General features: G+C 41.4%; 1 protein-coding gene across 2 annotated transcripts in view; it reads left to right on the forward strand.

Annotated features, from left to right (window-relative positions):
* CCSER1 (coiled-coil serine rich protein 1) overlaps window positions 1-17,569 on the forward strand; it is a 1,470,964-nt gene that overhangs the window by 1,033,460 nt on the left and 419,935 nt on the right. For both annotated transcript variants that reach the window (XM_077277225.1, XM_077277233.1), the window contains exon 7: window positions 11,658-11,735. In XM_077277225.1, the coding sequence (XP_077133340.1) occupies window positions 11,658-11,735 (78 nt within the window). The remainder of the gene's footprint in view (window positions 1-11,657; window positions 11,736-17,569) is intronic.

The raw sequence follows: 17,569 nt of genomic DNA on the forward strand, positions 1-17,569 counted from the left end.
TCCCCCGGTGGCCGCTTGTGGAATTGGACTTGTCATCCTCCTTCCTGTTTCACCTGGTTCCATCAGTAGTGGGTGTCGCTATTTAAGCTCATTTCTCTGGTGGTTTCTTGCCGGTCAACAATGTTATCTGATGCCTCTCAGTGCTTGTTCCTGCTTCTAGACAACTACTAGATAAGTTGGACTTTTGTCCATGTTTTGTTTTGCCTATTTGTTCCAGTTCACAGCTGAAGTTTTGTTACTGTGTCTGGAAAGCTCTCGTTGATCAGGGATTGCTACTCTGGCGTTATGAGTTAATGCCAGAGTTTAAGGTAATCTCTGGATGGTGTTTTGTTAGTGTTTTTCTGCTGACCATGAAAGTATACTATCTGTCTTCTGCTATCTAGTAAGCGGACCTCAAATTTGCTAAGACTATTTTCCTGCTGCGTTTGTTGTTTCATCTGAACTCACCGTCATTATATGTGGGGGGCTACTGTCTTCTTTGAATATTTCTCTAGAGGTGAGCCAGGTCTTATATTTCCCTCTGCTAGCTATTTAGGTCTTAGGCCAGAGCTGGGCATCTAGCGATAAATAGGAAATGCTACCTGGCTATTTCTAGTTGCGCGGCAGGCTTAGTTCATGGTCAGTATAGTTCCATCTTCCGAGAGCTTGTCCCTCTATAGGCTTGCTATGATCTCTGCCTGCAGAGATCATGACACTGCAGCGATCGGCATCGTTGTCTATATCGCTGCAGCGTCGCTTAATGTGATGGTACCTTAAGGGTGCTTTCACATTGTGTTCACGAACCCATTCAGTGGCTTGTTGGGGCTTACATCTAAATCCCCCCCGCAAAATGAGATTTGGACATATGTGCCAATCGGGCCATTGACTATAATGGTATTAGCAGAGTGAATGTTATCTCTGACCTGTATGATTTTCGGGCGTGTACACCTACTGGAAGTGGACACACAGAAGCAGTCTACTATGTCTGAGTGTCCGCCTCCAGGAGACATAAAAGTGCTAAAATGATGCATAGAGCATGCACAAACATGTCAGAGTGCACGTTTGTTCTGCCAGCACCATTATAGTCTACAACACCATTGGCGCATATGTCCGAATCCTGTTTTTCAAGGGATTTGGATGTAAGCCCCGAAAGGGCAAATGAGTTCCATGAACTCAATCGTAATTAATGGGGCTATTCAACCTTGGAGGCATTTTTTTTTACTTAAATGACTTAGACTTTTAAGCTAAAAGTAATTTTTGCAAATGTGCTTTATAAAATATTTTGTACTGTTTGACTTTTACAGTTTCTTTGCTTCCCATCACATTCAAGTTTGATCAGCTGGTAGGAGCTAAAAGAAAGACATGAAAAAGTTGCAAGCTCTCCGTCAGAATGAAATAGCTGACTGATCAACAGATTCTCATTCTACCGCCAGCCATAGATAATGCAATACAGAGGCTATAGAAGGCAAATGGTGCAATATTTTTAACCCCTTTCTGACATTGGACATACTATCCCGTCGAGGTGGGGTGGGCCCATATGACCACCGACGGGATAGTACGTCCAGCGCGATTGGCGGCGCTCACGGGGGAGCGCGGCCGATCGCGACCGGGTGTCAGCTGACTATCGCAGCTGACATCTGGCACTATGTGTCAGGAGTGGTCACGGACCGCCCCCGGCACATTATCCCCCGGCACACCGTGATCAAACATGATCGCGGTGTGCCGGCGGTACAGGGAAGCATCGCGCAGGGAGGGGGCTCCCTGCGGGCTTTCCTGAGACCCCCGGAGCAACGTGATGTGATTGCGTTGCTCCGAGGGTCTCCTACCTCCTTCCTCGCTGCAGGTCCCGGATCCAAGATGGCCGCGGCATCCGGGTCCTGCAGGGAGGGAGGTGGCTTACCGAGTGCCTGCTCAGAGCAGGCTCTGGTAAGCCTGCAGTGCTCTAAGTCAGATCGGTGATCTGACAGAGTGCTATGCAAACTGTCAGATCACCGATCTGTGATTTCCCCCCCCCCCTGGGACAAAGTAAAAAAGTAAGAAAAAAATTTTTCCACATGTGTAAAAAAAAAAAAATAATTCCTAAATAAAGAAATTTATTTTTTATATATATATTATTCCCATAAATACATTTCTTTATCTAAATAAAAAAAAAACAATAAAAGTACACATATTTAGTATCGCAGCGTCCATAACGACCCCACCTATAAAACTATATCACTAGTTAACCCCTTCAGTGAACAACGTAGGGGAAAAAAAAAAAGAGGCAAAAAACAACGCTTTATTATCATACTGCCAAACAAAAAGTGGAATAACACGCGATCAAAAAGACGGATATAAATAACCATGGTACCGCTGAAAACATCATCTTGTCCCGCAAAAAACAAGCCACAAAACAGCATCATCAGTGAACAAATAAAAAAGTTATAGTCCTCTGAATAAAGCTATGCCAAAATAATTATTTATTCTATAAAATAATTTTTATCGTATAAAAGCGCCAAAACATAAAAAAATGATATAAATGAGGTATCGCTGTAATCGTACTGAACCAAAGAATAAAACTGCTTTATCAATTTTACCAAAGTGGAACGGTATAAACACCTCCCCCAAAAGAAATTCATGAATAGTTTTTTTTTTTCATTCTGCCTCACAAAAATCGGAATAAAAAGCGATCAAAAACTGTCACGTGTCCGAAAATGTTACCATTAAAAACATCAACTTGTCCCGCAAAAATCAAGACCTCACATGACTCTGTGGACCAAAATATGGAAAAATTATAGGTCTCAAAATGTGGAGATGCAAAAACTTTTTTGCTATAAAAAGCGTCTTTTAGTGTGTGACGGCTGCCAATCATAAAAATCTGCTATAAAAAATGCTATAATAGTAAATCAAACCCTCCTTCATCACCCCCTCAGTTAGGGAAAAATAATAAAATTTAAAAAAATGTATTTATTTCCATTTTCCCGTTGGGGTTAGGGTTAGGGTTAGGGTTAGGGCTAGGGTTAGGGCTAGGGTTGGGTTAGGGCTAGGGTTAGGGTTAGGGTTGGGGCTAAAGATAGGGTTAGGGTTGGAGCTAAAGTTATAGTTAGGGTTTGGATTACATTTACGGTTGGGATTAGAGTTAGGGGTGAGTTAGGGTTAGGGGTGTGGTTAGGGTTACCGTTGGGATTAGGGGTGTGTTTGGATTAGGGTTTCAGTTAGAATTGGGGTGTTTCCACTGTTTAGGCACATCAGGGGTGCTCCAAACGCGACATGGCGTCCGATCTCAATTCCAGCCAATTCTGCATTGAAAAAGTAAAACAGTGCTCCTTCCCTTCCGAGCTTTCCCGTGCACCCAAACAGGGGTTTACCCCAATATATGGGGCATCAGCGTACTCGGGACAAATTGGACAACAACTTTTGGGGTCCAAGTTCTCTTGTTACCCTTGGGAAAATATAAATTTGGGGGGCTAAAAATCATTTTTGTGGGAAAAAAAAGGATTTTTTATTTTCAAGGCTCTGCGTTGTAAACTGTAGTGAAACACTTGGGGGTTCAAAGTTCTCACATCACATCTAGATAAGTTCCTTGGGAGATCTAGTTTCCAATATGGGGTCACTTGTGGGGGTTTCTACTGTTTGGGTACATCAGGGGCTCTGCAAATGCAACGTGATGACTGCAAACCAATCCATCTAAGTCTGCATTCCAAATGGCGCTCCTTCCCTCCCGAGCTCTGCCGTGCGGCCAAACAGTGGTTCCCCCCCACATATGGGGTATCAGCGTACTCAGGACAAATTGGACAATAACTTTTGTGGTCCAATTTATCCTTTTTTTTCACGGCTCTGCGTTATAATAATAATAATAATCTTTATTTATATAGCGCCAACATATTCCGCAGCACTTTACAATTAAGCGGGGACTTATACAGACAAATTCAATACAAGTTAAGACAGACAAATTCAATACAAGTTAAGACAATTTAAACAGTGACATTAGGAGTGAGGTCCCTGCTCGCGAGCTTACAATCTACAAGGAAATGGGGGGACACAATAGGTGCAAAGTGCTTGTTATTTCAGGTCTGGCAATTATAATACATAGGGATTTTCATACAAAGCTGCATGATCCAGTCATCAGCCCGTGTGTTTAAGTGCAATAGTCAAGTATCAAGTGCAGTTATCATGTGCATGGAGGGTGTGGAGACAGATGAATAGTAGGGTGCAGATTCAGAGTGATATTTGGAAGGAGGGAACAGGGCAAAGTTAGTTTACTGAGTAGTTGATGTGGTAGGCGTGTTTGAAGAGATAGAGCGCGCTTGAATAGGTCGGGGCTAGGTATCAGTCTGATCGTCTGGGGAAGTGCATTCCAGAGAGCTGGCGCAGCACAAGAGAAGTCTTGTAGACGTTATAAACTGTAGTGAAACACTTGGGGGATCAAAGCTCTCAAAACACATCTAGATAAGTTCCTTAGGGGGTCTACTTTCCAAAATGGTGTCACTTGTGGGGGGGTTTAATGTTTAGGCACATCAGGGGCTCTCCAAACGCGACATGGCGTCCCATCTTAATTCCAGTCAATTTTGCATTGAAAAGTCAAATGGCGCTCCTTCCCTTCCGAGCTCTGCCATGCGCCCAAACAGTCGTTTACCCCCACATATGGGGTATCGTCGTACTCAGGACAAATTGCACAACAACTTTTGTGGTCTAATTTCTTCTCTTACCATTGGGAAAATAAAAAAATGGGGGAAAAAAGATAATTTTTGTGAAAAAATATGATTTTTTATTTTTACGGCTCTGCATTATAAACTTCTGTGAAGCATTTAATGGGTCAAAGTGCTCACCACACATCTAGATAAGTTCCTTAAGGGGTCTACTTTCCAAAATGGTGTCACTTGTGGGGGGTTTCAATGTTTAGGCACATCAGGGGCTCCCCAAACGCAACATGGCGTCCCATTTTAATTCCAGTCAATTTTGAATTGAAAAGTCAAATGGCGCTCCTTTCCTTCCGAGCTCTGCTATGCGCCCAAACAGTGGTTTACCCCCACATGTGGGGTATCGGCGTACTCAGGACAAATTGCACAACAACTTTTGGGGTCAAATTTCTTCTCTTACCCTTGGGAAAATAAAAAATTATATTTCAGTTTTTTCTTTATTTTATTTTACGGGTAGTGTTGAGCGATACCGTCCGATACTTGAAAGTATCGGTATCGGAAAGTATCGGCCGATACCGGCAAAGTATCGGATCCAATCCGATACCGATACCCGATACCAATACAAGTCAATGGGACTCAAGTATCGGACGGTATTCCTGATGGTTCCCAGGGTCTGAAGGAGAGGAAACTCTCCTTCAGGCCCTCTGAACCATATTAATGTGTAAAAGAAAGAATTAAAATAAAAAATATTGCTATACTCACCTCTCCGACGCAGCCTGCACCTTACCGAGGGAAGCGGCAGCGTTCTTTGTTTAAAATTCGCGCGTTTACTTGGTTACGTGAAGTCCCGGCTTGTGATTGGTCGCGGCGGCCATGTTGCCGGGACGCGGACCAATCACAGCAAGCCGTGACGTAATTTCAGGTCCTGCAGGATTTTAAAATTACGTCCCGGCGTTGTGATTGGTTGCGCCGCAGTCACATGGGCGACGCAACCAATCACAAGCCGTGACATCACGGGAGGCTGGACATGCGCGTATTTTAAAATGCGCGCTTGTCCAGCCTCCCGTGACGTCACGGCTTGTGATTGGTTGCATCGCGGTCAACCAATCACAAGCCGGGAGGCTGGACGCGCGCATTTTAAAATGTGCGCGTGTCCAGCCTCCCGTGACGTCACGGCTTGTGATTGGTCGCGGCGGCCATGTTGCCGGGACGCGGACCAATCACAGCAAGCCGTGATGTAATTTCAGGTCCTGCAGGATTTTAAAATTACGTTCCGGCGTTGTGATTGGTCCGCGTCCCGGCAACATGGCCGCTGCGACCAATCACAAGCCGGGACGTCACGGGAGGCTGGACACGCGCGCATTTTAAAATGTGCGCGTGTCCAGCCTCCCGTGACGTCCCGGCTTGTGATTGGTTACGTCGCCCATGTGACCACGACGCGCCCAATCACAACGCCGGAACGTAATTTTAAAATCCTGCAAGGACCTGAAATTACGTCACGGCTTGCTGTGATTGGTCCGCGTCCCGGCAACATGGCCGCCGCGACCAATCACAAGCCGGGACTTCACGTAACCAAGTAAACGCGCGAATTTTAAACAAACAACGCTGCCGGTTCCCTCGCTGAGGTCCGGGCTGCGTCGGAGAGGTGAGTATAGCAATATTTTTTATTTTAATTCTCTCTTTTATACATTATTACTTTAATGTTGTTTCGATACCCGATACCCGATACCACAAAAGTATCGGATCTCGGTATCGGAATTCCGATACAGCAAGTATCGGCCGATACCCGATACTTGCAGTATCGGAATGCTCAACACTATTTACGGGTAAATCCTCTGTTTTAGAAAGTAAACACAATCATGAAGTTATGAGATAAAAATGAATACATGCTAGTAAACTGTTAAAGAGGACCTGTCACTTGCCTAAAAGAGATGTGAAATCCCTGAGATTCCCTGATTTTGACTCTCTTTTCCATTTTGGATTGCATAGCTCCCTTGCAGATTTATTTATATTTGTTGCTTTGGGGGACATTATGTACAATCCCTGCCTCCAGACTACTGCATGATTCTTCAGAGATTATTCTCTAAGGGCATTCATTTTAGCCCCTTAATGACCAGAGGTATTTTTGGTTTTGCATTTTCATTTTGTGATCCCCTTCGCAGAGCCATCATTTTTTTTATGTTTTGGTCAAAATGGCCATGTGAGGGCTTGTTTTTTGGGGGGCGAGTTGTCCTTTTGAACGACACCATTGGTTTTACCATGTCATTTACCTGAAAATGGGAAAAAAATTCCAAGTCCTGTGAAATTGCAAAAAAGTGCAATCCCACAGTTTTTTTTGGAGTGATGCATCATGAAATTAAATGAGTGACAGAATCTGAGGCGCTCAGGGATTTTTAAAAGATATTTAACTAAATTATTTGACCATGTTATATTTCCTCTTTAAACACAGAATCCCCTTAGCACAATATGATGTAGACATATGTCAGTGCTGGTAGTCAACATGTGTTGAGGGTCTCCAGAACTGAGCTCCCGTGACACGTTAGCTGTTAACTGTTTATGTACTCAACATATGACTCTAACAGTAGTGTGTGGAGCTAAGATCTGATTGTTACTGTTAACTATTTAGATGCACTTCCCTTCTGATCATAACTGTTAGTCAGATGCTGGTATGTAAGGCCAGGTTCACATTGCGTTAACTGCAACCCGTTCAACACATGCGTTAACAGGCTGCTGTTAACACAAGTGCCGATATGTCATCATGCTAGCGCAGATAGAGCTAGCAGATGCTCTATCTGTGCAAGCAGTGACGGACCCGGAAACGCTGCAGCCCGCGTCCCAGGGTTCATCACTCAATGATGGCACATCGCTAGCTCACGCCCACAATGGGCGTGCGCTAGCAATGCTTCAGACATTGGACTAAATGGTGGTGTTAACGGACTACGTTACACCGCAATGTAATGTAGTCCGTCTAACGGACGCCAAAAACATAAGGTGCACCTGGTAAGACAACTAGTATCTGTGTGTCATTGAGTGGTTAAGGGTAGCATACAAAAACTTGTAAGCAAGGAATGGGAAGATTACCCCCTTATACACTACCAAGGAAACCAACCATATCTATAAGAAATATCTAACCAGAACACTGAGTGCATCTATAATATTGTGCAAAAGTTTTAGGCCGGTGTGGAAAAAATTTAGCAAAATAAGAATGTTGTAAAAAATGTAAGTGTTTATTTTTATCAATTGACTCAATGTAAAGTAAATGAACAATAGAGACTTCTAAATCAAATCAAGATTTCATGTAATCACCTTTTGCAGATACTTTACAGATTCCATCATACAATGCTATTAGTGAGGTGTCCTGCTCCAAATTTATTCAGAAGCAGGACCACAACCCCAAACCTTCAAAGTCATTACGAACTGAGTTCACTGCAAAGAAGAACAAGAAGTCCTGGAAGTGATGATATGGCCCCCATAGAACCTTTTCTGGGATTAAATGAAGAGACAGAAGAATTTGCACAAGTCTACATTCACAGAAGATCTCTGGTTAGATGTTTGGAACAACCTTCCAGCCAAGTTCCTTCAAAAACTGTGTGCAAGTGTACTTAGAAGAATCAATGCTGTTTTGAAGGCAAAGGGCGATTACATCAATAATTGTTCCTTCATTTTGCATTTTATTATTTGATAAAAATTAACAATTACCATTTATATTTTGGAAAGTATTCTTACTTTGCAGCATTTTTCACAAAGCCTGCCTAAAACTTTTGCATAAAGCTGTATATCTATAGATTGAACTTTTAATACTTCAAGATTGCAGTTGTTGAATTTTCTCTCATGTAAATTCCTATTATACAAAAGTTTACAATTAACTTTTTAACACAATACAATATATTAAGTGAGCTCTTCTCTAGTGACATTAGGTTCATAAGTTATTCCATTTTGCCCCATGTATCAAATGTTTCAGTCCAAATGAAAGTTGAATGAAGAATTCCTTTTGCATTGTAAGATTCTGGCATCTGTCTGGCCAATTCCTCATTGAAATCTAAGGCAAACAGAGCCTGTATTGGACAAGAGATAACACAGAAAAAAGCAAGCACAGCATGAACTGAAATTATTTTTACTGGGGCTCATTAAACTAGCACAAGTTTCTAAATTAGATACAATAGGTAGTCTGGCCAGCAGCACGCTGCTCTATAATTAAGAATGCTGTTTAGATAAAATGTTTTGCTTATTTAGAATGGTTAAATATATTAATAGTGCTGTTTTTCTGGTGTGTCAAAACAACGTCTTTTAGTCCAATGTCTTTTTTTTCACCCCATAAATTATATAGTAAATATGCAGCTTTTGTTTGAAAGGCATGCAAGTAAATTATTTTTGAACTTGATGTGTTTGTGTCATCCAGGGAAATGCTCAGCTGTAACTAACTTGCAAATTTACAGGGAAATGGATCAAATTGATGACAGCTGTCAACAGTCGTTTGTCAAACATACTTAGGTGATTTTTTGTTAAAGCAATTGACAGTACTACAAAATGTACGTGCCTGAGAAGAACAATCAATTGCAGATTGTTCATCTGAGATTTACATTAGCTTTACGTAAATGTCTAATGCAAATCTTAGCTTTGTTTGCTATAACTTCTTTCATGTCATCATGTGGCCATTCTATCATCAGGACCTCTGGGTCATTACACTACAAAAAGTTACTGAACGCTGTAGAAAAAAAGGTTGCAAAACTTTTTTTTTGTTAGCTAAATTCAACATTATCATTAAAAACACTAAGGTACCCATTGTTTCAGCTAATTCTTTAGAATTAGCCATTGTGTATGTACATGAAGAACTGCTCATTATAGGACGTGCTATTCTTTTTTTAAAACTTGCTGCTAAGAGATCTCCTAAATGCAGTATACAGAGGTTAGAGGAGATACTCCTCCCCTGTCACTCTGCAGCATACTCTCATAAGCAGCATTAGGAGCATGAATGGCTTTTTTCCAGCAGTACTGAGAAGTGTAACTGTGAATCCAGTACTTGGGTGAGATATATTACTTACTAGAAATCAAACACAATGTCAATATGTATGTCTCTTTCTTTACTCTGCTCTCCCTCTTCTTTTCCCATCTTTTCTCCATATCATATAATCTTATTCTAATTAAATAAATATTGCCTCATCTCTCAAGACAAATTTTATCAGTATTTCTGGATGAATATTGTGCTTAGGAGGTGGAAGAAGTGGGTAGCAAGTGGAGGCATTTTTCTCTCTTAAGCATTATTGCAAAGTTTCATATACTTGGTAATGCTATTGACTTATGCAGAGTTTATTAAAATGACAATGACCATTTAAAAGGAATCTGTCAGCAAATTTTTACTATGTAATCTGAAGATAGCATGAGGTAGGGGTTAAAACACAAATTTCAGTATGCCTCTCTTATCTAGCTCTGAGATTTTGTTTTGTGCCAATGATTGTTTTAGCACCAGTAGCTTATCATTGCTATGACTACCTGTTTATGAGCCCTGGTCTGACACCCCTCCTCCTGTGATAGACACCTCACTGTCTACCGACTTTGTACATGGAGAGCCTGGTGTGGACAGGGTTAGGTGTGGTGTGGGCGACCTTAGTTTTTCAGCTCTGCTTTATTGCTGAATGTAAAAACTCTGATTGGGTGAGAACGGTTGCACCCAGTAATCTAAGTGATACCTTGCTGGATTTAGCTTTTATTTGCCTACACCAGGCTGCTCTCAGATGAGGAGCAAAAATCTGCTGACAAATTCCCTTTCAGTCTGGGCAATAGAGTTGCTTATGTTATAAATTTATAAATCTTAACCCCTTCATGCCATGCGCCATACTAGTACGGCACTGCAGCAACTGCAATTCTGCCAGCAAACAGTACTAGTACGGCGCACCGATCACCGCAGTCTCGCGCTGAGTGCCACGGTGATCAGGTGCGGGTGTCAGCTGTATATGACAGCTGACACCCCCCAGCAATGCTCATGATCGGCGCTAGCACCGATCGTGGGCATTTAACCCCTCTGATGCCACTGTCAGTAGTGACAGTGGCATAGAGGGGGATGGCGCAGGGATGGGGGCTCCCTACGCTCTCCCACCAGAGCAACACGATGTGATCGCATTGCTCCAGTGATCCGGAAGGAGTCCCTGGATCCAAGATAGCCGTGGGACTCCTTCTGGGTCATGAAGTGAGGTGGCTAGCCGGCGCCTGCTCAGAGCAGGCGCAGGAAAGCCTCCTGCACTGCCTGTCAGATCACTGATCTGACACAGTGCTATGCACAGTGTCAGATCAGCGATCTGATCTAATATAGTGATGTCCCACCCTGGGACAATGGTAGAAAGTAAAAAAAAAATCCCCAAATAAAGGAAAAAAAATCCCCAATAAATCCATTCATTTATGTAAATTTTAAAAAAACAAATAAAAGTACACATATTTGGTATCACCGCGTCCTAACGACCCGCTCTATAAAACTATCTTACTAGTTAACCCCTTCAGTGAACACCGCAAAAAAATACATATCACAATGATGAAGACGTACTGAGCCTAATAATCAGAAGAGGAGCCTCACTGGATCAGGACACTTTAATTGTTTTTGCTCAATTGTAGAAAATGAATTTTGATGTCTTGACTAAGAGAGACATTAATTTTCTCTTATATATACATGACATCTAAATTCATTTTCTAGATGAGCAAAAACACCACCAGCCATAAAACCTCCAGCTGTTACTGTTAGTTGATTTTACAATAAACAGTACTTTTTCTCTTGTAACATTATCCATATAGGTTTGTGATCACATTAACACATTTGAGTGTTATAGACAAGTTTATCTGTTGCTTTGCTGTTATCACACTTCCTAAAGAAGCAAGTAGACAACCTGTCAAACAGCTTAGCAATTGTTGAACTGTGTAGTGTGTTAGCTTGTAAACCAACCAAAAGGCTGCAAAGCAAAAATACAAATAAAAGCAATTAGTTTTTATGTTATGTTTTTATTGTATTTTGGTTACATCATTTTAGCTTTATATTTCAAAAAGTATATACTCATGCACATATTTTCTTGACAGAGCACTGAATTGAGTCCAGCCAGCAGTACAACATCCCTTCCGATTAGCCCTATGACTGACAGAGGTCTTCCCTTTAAGGTATGACATTTACATTGCTTTTGAAAATGTTTTCTTTGTAAAGATAATCCGGTTAATTTTACACAGTAAACTAAACATTCATAATTAATAAATTATATTATTGACCACTTTAAGCAGGTATGCATTCTAGTAAAAGAAAATAATAATAATGTATATTCTCATATTAATGATGCTTCTGGTACACATGTTTATATTAGGTTTTTTCACTTTAGCTTCATGACTCTCAGTCAAGGAAGCCATGGCAGCTTTAAAGTATTTATTTTCAGACAGATTTCAATGAATACTGAAAGAATTAGCTGACATATATTGGGGTCCATCAAGTTTTTCAAAGTATTCTAGTATTCTGTGTTTTTTTTCTGTTGCATGGCATCAGTGTGGATAGTGACATGCCAGGCCTGGCATGACAGGCTGAGAAGGCTTATATGCCATGCAATGCTCCTCAGGGAAAGTAAACATGCAAATTGTCTCTTCATACAGGAATAGGACTTGAACTCTAGCTCACAATCCTAAAAGTAACATAATTGATCCAATTTTCTCACGTGAAAGAATTATGCTCATGTGAATGAGCATTTAAAGAAGACCTTCCACCAAATTTTTCATGATGAGCTGGACACAAGATGAAAAGTCGAATATTTTTTTTTTTTTAATTTTGTCTCTGCATTTCATAGATATTAACAAACAAAGTAATGAGCTCCCCTTAATTAAGTCTAAGTTGATGTTATTAGAAACGTTTCACTGGGCATGTGAACGTCTTCTTGAATAAGTTGCTACTTTGACTGTTAATATCTCCACAATGGAAAGGCAAAAATAAATAAAAAATTGTATTCCGCTCTGCAGCCACTATTACATCATGTGTCCAGTTCAAAATGAAAAATTTGGTGAAAGATCCTCTTTAATATTGTTAGGAAGTTTATAAAACTCCTATAAGAACTGTGTTTCTACCATTATTACCAAGGTATCCATTAGCCTTAATAAATTTAAAGCATTAAGCTTTAAACCCCATTTTTCTCTCTGATGTAAAAAGTTCAGCATGGCCAGAATGTGATTGTTGAAAGTTTTCATCAACAATTTTCCTTTTCTTATTTTTCTAAGTCGGACACCAGTCAGGTCACATGCAAGTGTAGGTAAAGCAGTGATTTTTAACACAATGAATGAGTAACAAAAGTTTTCAATCAACCCCTATCACATTAAATATAACAGTACATAACATTCAATTTAAAATTGTTTTTCTTATGATATTCAATAATTGTCTTACTTGATTGAAGGTATTGTTTCTGTAAATAGTTATTTTGTGTAATGAAACCTCCAGTTCACAATAAAAGCATTACTATTAGAGTAGTACTCATTAATAGGACTCTCACCTAATCACTGAAATGTCAGCTAATCTGCATATGATGGTAAATATATGTATTTTAATACAGATAAATCACTTGACCTTTCATTGAACTTTATTAGAATGTTAATATAAATCCTTATATACTTTTTTAAAATGCCCCTCAGAAATTCTTTGATGTATGATTGGTCTAATAGCTGCCTGTCTTAACTTTAGCTTTTCCTAAGCTTCCTATGTATTTTATTGACCGTTGATAATGTTTATGCTAACAAACTCAGCATTAGATGATAAAAAAGAACACATGATGATGAGATAAAGTGTGTCCTGCTTTTTATGAATATAAATTTTGATAAATAGAGCAGAAATAGAAAGTAAAAAGGAAAAATTTACATTTCTAGTCCATTTAATATTTTGCTTAAAATTCTTTAAGAGTGCTTTCACACATAGTGTTTTTAGGATTTCTTTGTATTTTTACTCTGTTGCACCTTTAAAACAAAACATCAAAAAATGATGCAGTCAGCTTTTAACTGTTAGCCAACAGGTAAATATGAAATACTACAAAATAACTTTGATGCATTTTTTAGGTCAGTGGCAATATGTTAAAATACAGCAAGCTTCATGTGTTGAAGTTTCCCCCTCATTTTTTCAGTTGGCTTTTCTAAAATATTTAAAATACACAATAAAAAAACACACAAATAAAAATGTCCAAATTAAAAAAATTGCACTCATTAAACACCTGATATTCTTTATACTTTTTAAAGCCAGATGAAAAAGGCAAGGCAAAATATTGTTTGTAAAGGAAAGTCAAAGGGATGGCCCAATGGCCAAATAAATTTTCATCAAAATCCCTATCTATTTAGCTCCCTTTCTATTTAGTTCTGTAATCTAAAATAATTTCAACAACTTAAAGCATGGTGTTAGGTCTGCCCCCACAAGTCACATCCTCTGTGTTGCCGCCTCATTACTACTTATGCGAGCCGGCAACACAGGGCACACATTATGATTGTGCACATTGCTTAATGTGCAGTTCACTGAGACAGAGCAGGGACTAGCCCACTTCTTCTAATGAGAGTCACTGATAACACTTAATTTCACGGAGGGGGTAGGGACTGTGGCAACCATTGACCCCCTGATGACACGTATTTTGAGTATCCCAGCATGCACTGGGATTCTCAAACAAAGCATTATCACATTGGAAGTAGGGAAAAAAATACAATGGTAGTTCGAGTAGAAACAGCACGGAAATTTAAATGCAAGCATATTAGAAATTAGTTTAATTTAGGGTACTAAAAAGATAGACATGTAGATGAAAATTTCTTTGGGTTTTGGACAACCACTTTAAGGGTGATTTTATGTTCCTTTTTTTAAAGCATCACAGCAGTTTCTGCTGCTCGTTTTTCACCTAAATCCAGAAGTTGATTTAAGAGGAAAATATAATGGAAGCACTTTTGGGTTTGACTCAAATCCATTTATCAAAAATGTATTTGTTTAAAAAAGTGCAGGTGTAAACATCCAAAAGTAACGGTCACACTGCGTCTTTTTCTGGCCTTCAAAAATGTTCTTTTTTCAAGTCAATGATACTTCTGGAATTGCTCATTTTCTCTGGAGTTTTGAAAATGTAAAGAGTTTATATTTAGTATTTATTTGGTCATGTCCTGTGCACATTTTTAACACTTTTTTAAAATTGAAATTTTTTTTAACAACATTTTTGGGTGCTTATTTATTTGAATTTTTTGACCTTTTTAAATTCATTAAGCAATAAAGAAAACACTAACTTTTTAAAGCAAAACAAAAAGAATTCTGGATGTCTTTTAGAATTTGTTTTGATATTCTTCTTTGACAATGTCAGAAGAATGTATATATTACTTATTTTCAACATTTGGCATCTTTGAAAACCTGAAGCTTTTAAAAGACATATGTGTTAGGGGTCGAATTCCTGCCTCTGCACAGGGGGAATCTCGGGCCATCTCTGCTGCGGTCTCCCATTCTTCTCCTGCCGCAGCAAAGCCTGCTCAGCGGAGACGTCGGTCCCAGCATCTCGCTCACTCTAACTCTATACAAAGGGTTACTGCTGCCTTTCCAGCTTCTGCCATTGTAGACAGTACTGGGCAGCAGCGAGCAGACGTTTTTGGGACTAAGTTCCACTTTTCCCCTTCTGAGCATGCCCAGGGTAAGATCTCTTGTTGGAGATCAAGGGCCACATGCTTAGATACTGCAGCAAATCCCATTGGTCCTCCAGGAAGCTCCTGAAGGTGCTCAACTCCTGTGGCAGCCTCCCATTGGTCCTTCTGGGAAGGTCCTACTTGCTGCAAGCTATAAAAGGTTCGCATGACCACACAACCATGCGCTAGTATCAATTCATGTCATGAGTTTTGCGCCAATGTGGTCATTCATCTTTGTATTCAGGGCCCCTGCTGAAATAAGCCACTAGAATACTGGCACCTCCGGTGATGAGATTGTGTGTATGCATTCAAGGCCCCAGCTGAAATAAACCACTAGAATACTGGCTCCTCTGGTGAGGAGATTGAATGATTGCCTCTTTGACTGTGTGACCACAAACTGCTATCTGCTCGGCAGTTGCTGTGTACTCCTGTGAGCTAAACAGGACACAGTGATTTCTTTATAGGCGACTCTGTGAAGTAACCGAGTTCGCTTCTACTGTCATATAGGGCCGCCATTTGCCAGCAGCAGGTTCTCTCCTGCACGGTGGACCCCGGGCTGCGAACGCACCAAATATCATCTCACTATTTACTCAGTGCGTTCCACCAGCCTTAACTGAATACTAGCGCCAGGGTCTGGCTAGTAAATGGCAGAAGATCAGCGTCTACAGCGGTACATCCAGCAGCTGGAGGGTAGGTTGGCGGCTCTTGAATGCACAAACTCAGCTGTGGATGTTACCGCAGTCGCTGTTCAGGCTGCAAGTGTAGCTGCAGCCAGTTTGTCCTCTGCCACCCCTGCTCCTGCTTCCAGACAAGTTTGCTGGTGACAGTAAGCTATGTCGGGGATTCGTGAGTCAGTGCTCCATACATCCAGAGCTCCTGGCTGCACGTTTTCCTATGGAATGGACGAAAGTGGGATTTATTTTATCCCTTTTGTCGGGCAGGGCATTGGAGTGGGCAATGCCGCTGTGGGAGCGTAATGATCGTGTGGTGCGGAGTGCTGCTCTCTTCCTGGACGCTCTGAAACAGGTCTTTTTAGGACCTCGTGTCACCCACAATACCACGCTCCAATTGTTTGCAATTACACAGGGTTCGTCCATGGTCAGCCAGTTCGCCGTCCAATTCCGGACTCTGGCCTCTGAGCTGGAGTGGCTGGATAAAGTATTTTTTCCGGTGTTCTGGAAAGGACAGGCAGACCATGTGAAGGATGCCTTGGCCACCAGGGAGATTCCCGCCACACTGAAGGTGCTCATTTCAATATCTACCTGCATCAACCTCCGTTTTAACGAGCGGAGGTTAGAGCGGACCCAGTGTAGGCAAAGGTTTCGGCTGGCTCCCACCTTCGCCAGACATCTAGAATCTCCTGTTCAGCCGTCTGACTCCCATGAGGCCATAGAGGTTTCTCGAACGGGACCCAGGTCTCGGACCGCTCGAGTACCCGTGGTTTGTAAAAATTGCCAACAGCTAGGACATTATGCCAATAAATGTCCACAGATGTCGGGAAACGATCGCGTCTAGTAACCATTGGAGGAGGTTCACTAGACACAGCGGCATTTTCCTCCAAGCTGTCCTTTAAAGGGACAATCACGTTAGTCTCATCCACTCTAACAGTCGAGCTTTGTGTGGACTCAGGAGCAGAGGGGAATTTTATGTCCTCTGCTTTTGCACTGCGCCATGCAATACCTCTGGTGATGCTCGCCAAACCGGTGACTGTTAGAGTAGTGAATGGGTCGACACTTCCCTCACAAATTACACACCAGACTGTCCCTTTCATATTATCCATGTCCCCTTCCCACCAGGAGATTATTTCCCTTCTTGTCCTTCCCGGGGGAATGGACGAGATTCGGCTTGGAATACCCTGGCTCCGTTTCCACTCCCCACATATTGAGTGGACCTCTGGGAGGATATTGGGTTGAAGTGAATCATGTAAGGGCAGATGTGTGAGGGAGTGAATTCAAGTTTCCACTACCGAGATACCCGCAGATCTTTCTTCCCTTCCCAAGTGCTATTGGTCCTATGCAGACGTGTTCTCCAAAAAGGCTGCGGAGACCCTTTCGCCTCACCGCCTCTATGACTGTCCTCTTGATCTCATGCCTGGAGCAGAACCTCCTCGGGGATGGGTCTATCCCCTCTCTCTTCCAGAAATGGAGGCTATGTCCCAATACATCCAGGAGAATTTGGCAAGAGGGTTCATTAGGAAGTCAGTGTCACCTGCAGGGGTGGGGTTCTTCTTTGTGCAGAAGAAGAACGGAGAATTAAGTCCATGCGTAGATTACAGGGGTCTTAACGCCATCGCCATTAAGAATAAGTACCCGTTGCCCCTGATTTCTGAGTTCTTTGAT

The sequence above is a fragment of the Ranitomeya variabilis genome, chromosome 1 (genome assembly GCF_051348905.1).
Source record: "Ranitomeya variabilis isolate aRanVar5 chromosome 1, aRanVar5.hap1, whole genome shotgun sequence".
Classification (NCBI taxonomy): domain Eukaryota; kingdom Metazoa; phylum Chordata; class Amphibia; order Anura; family Dendrobatidae; genus Ranitomeya; species Ranitomeya variabilis.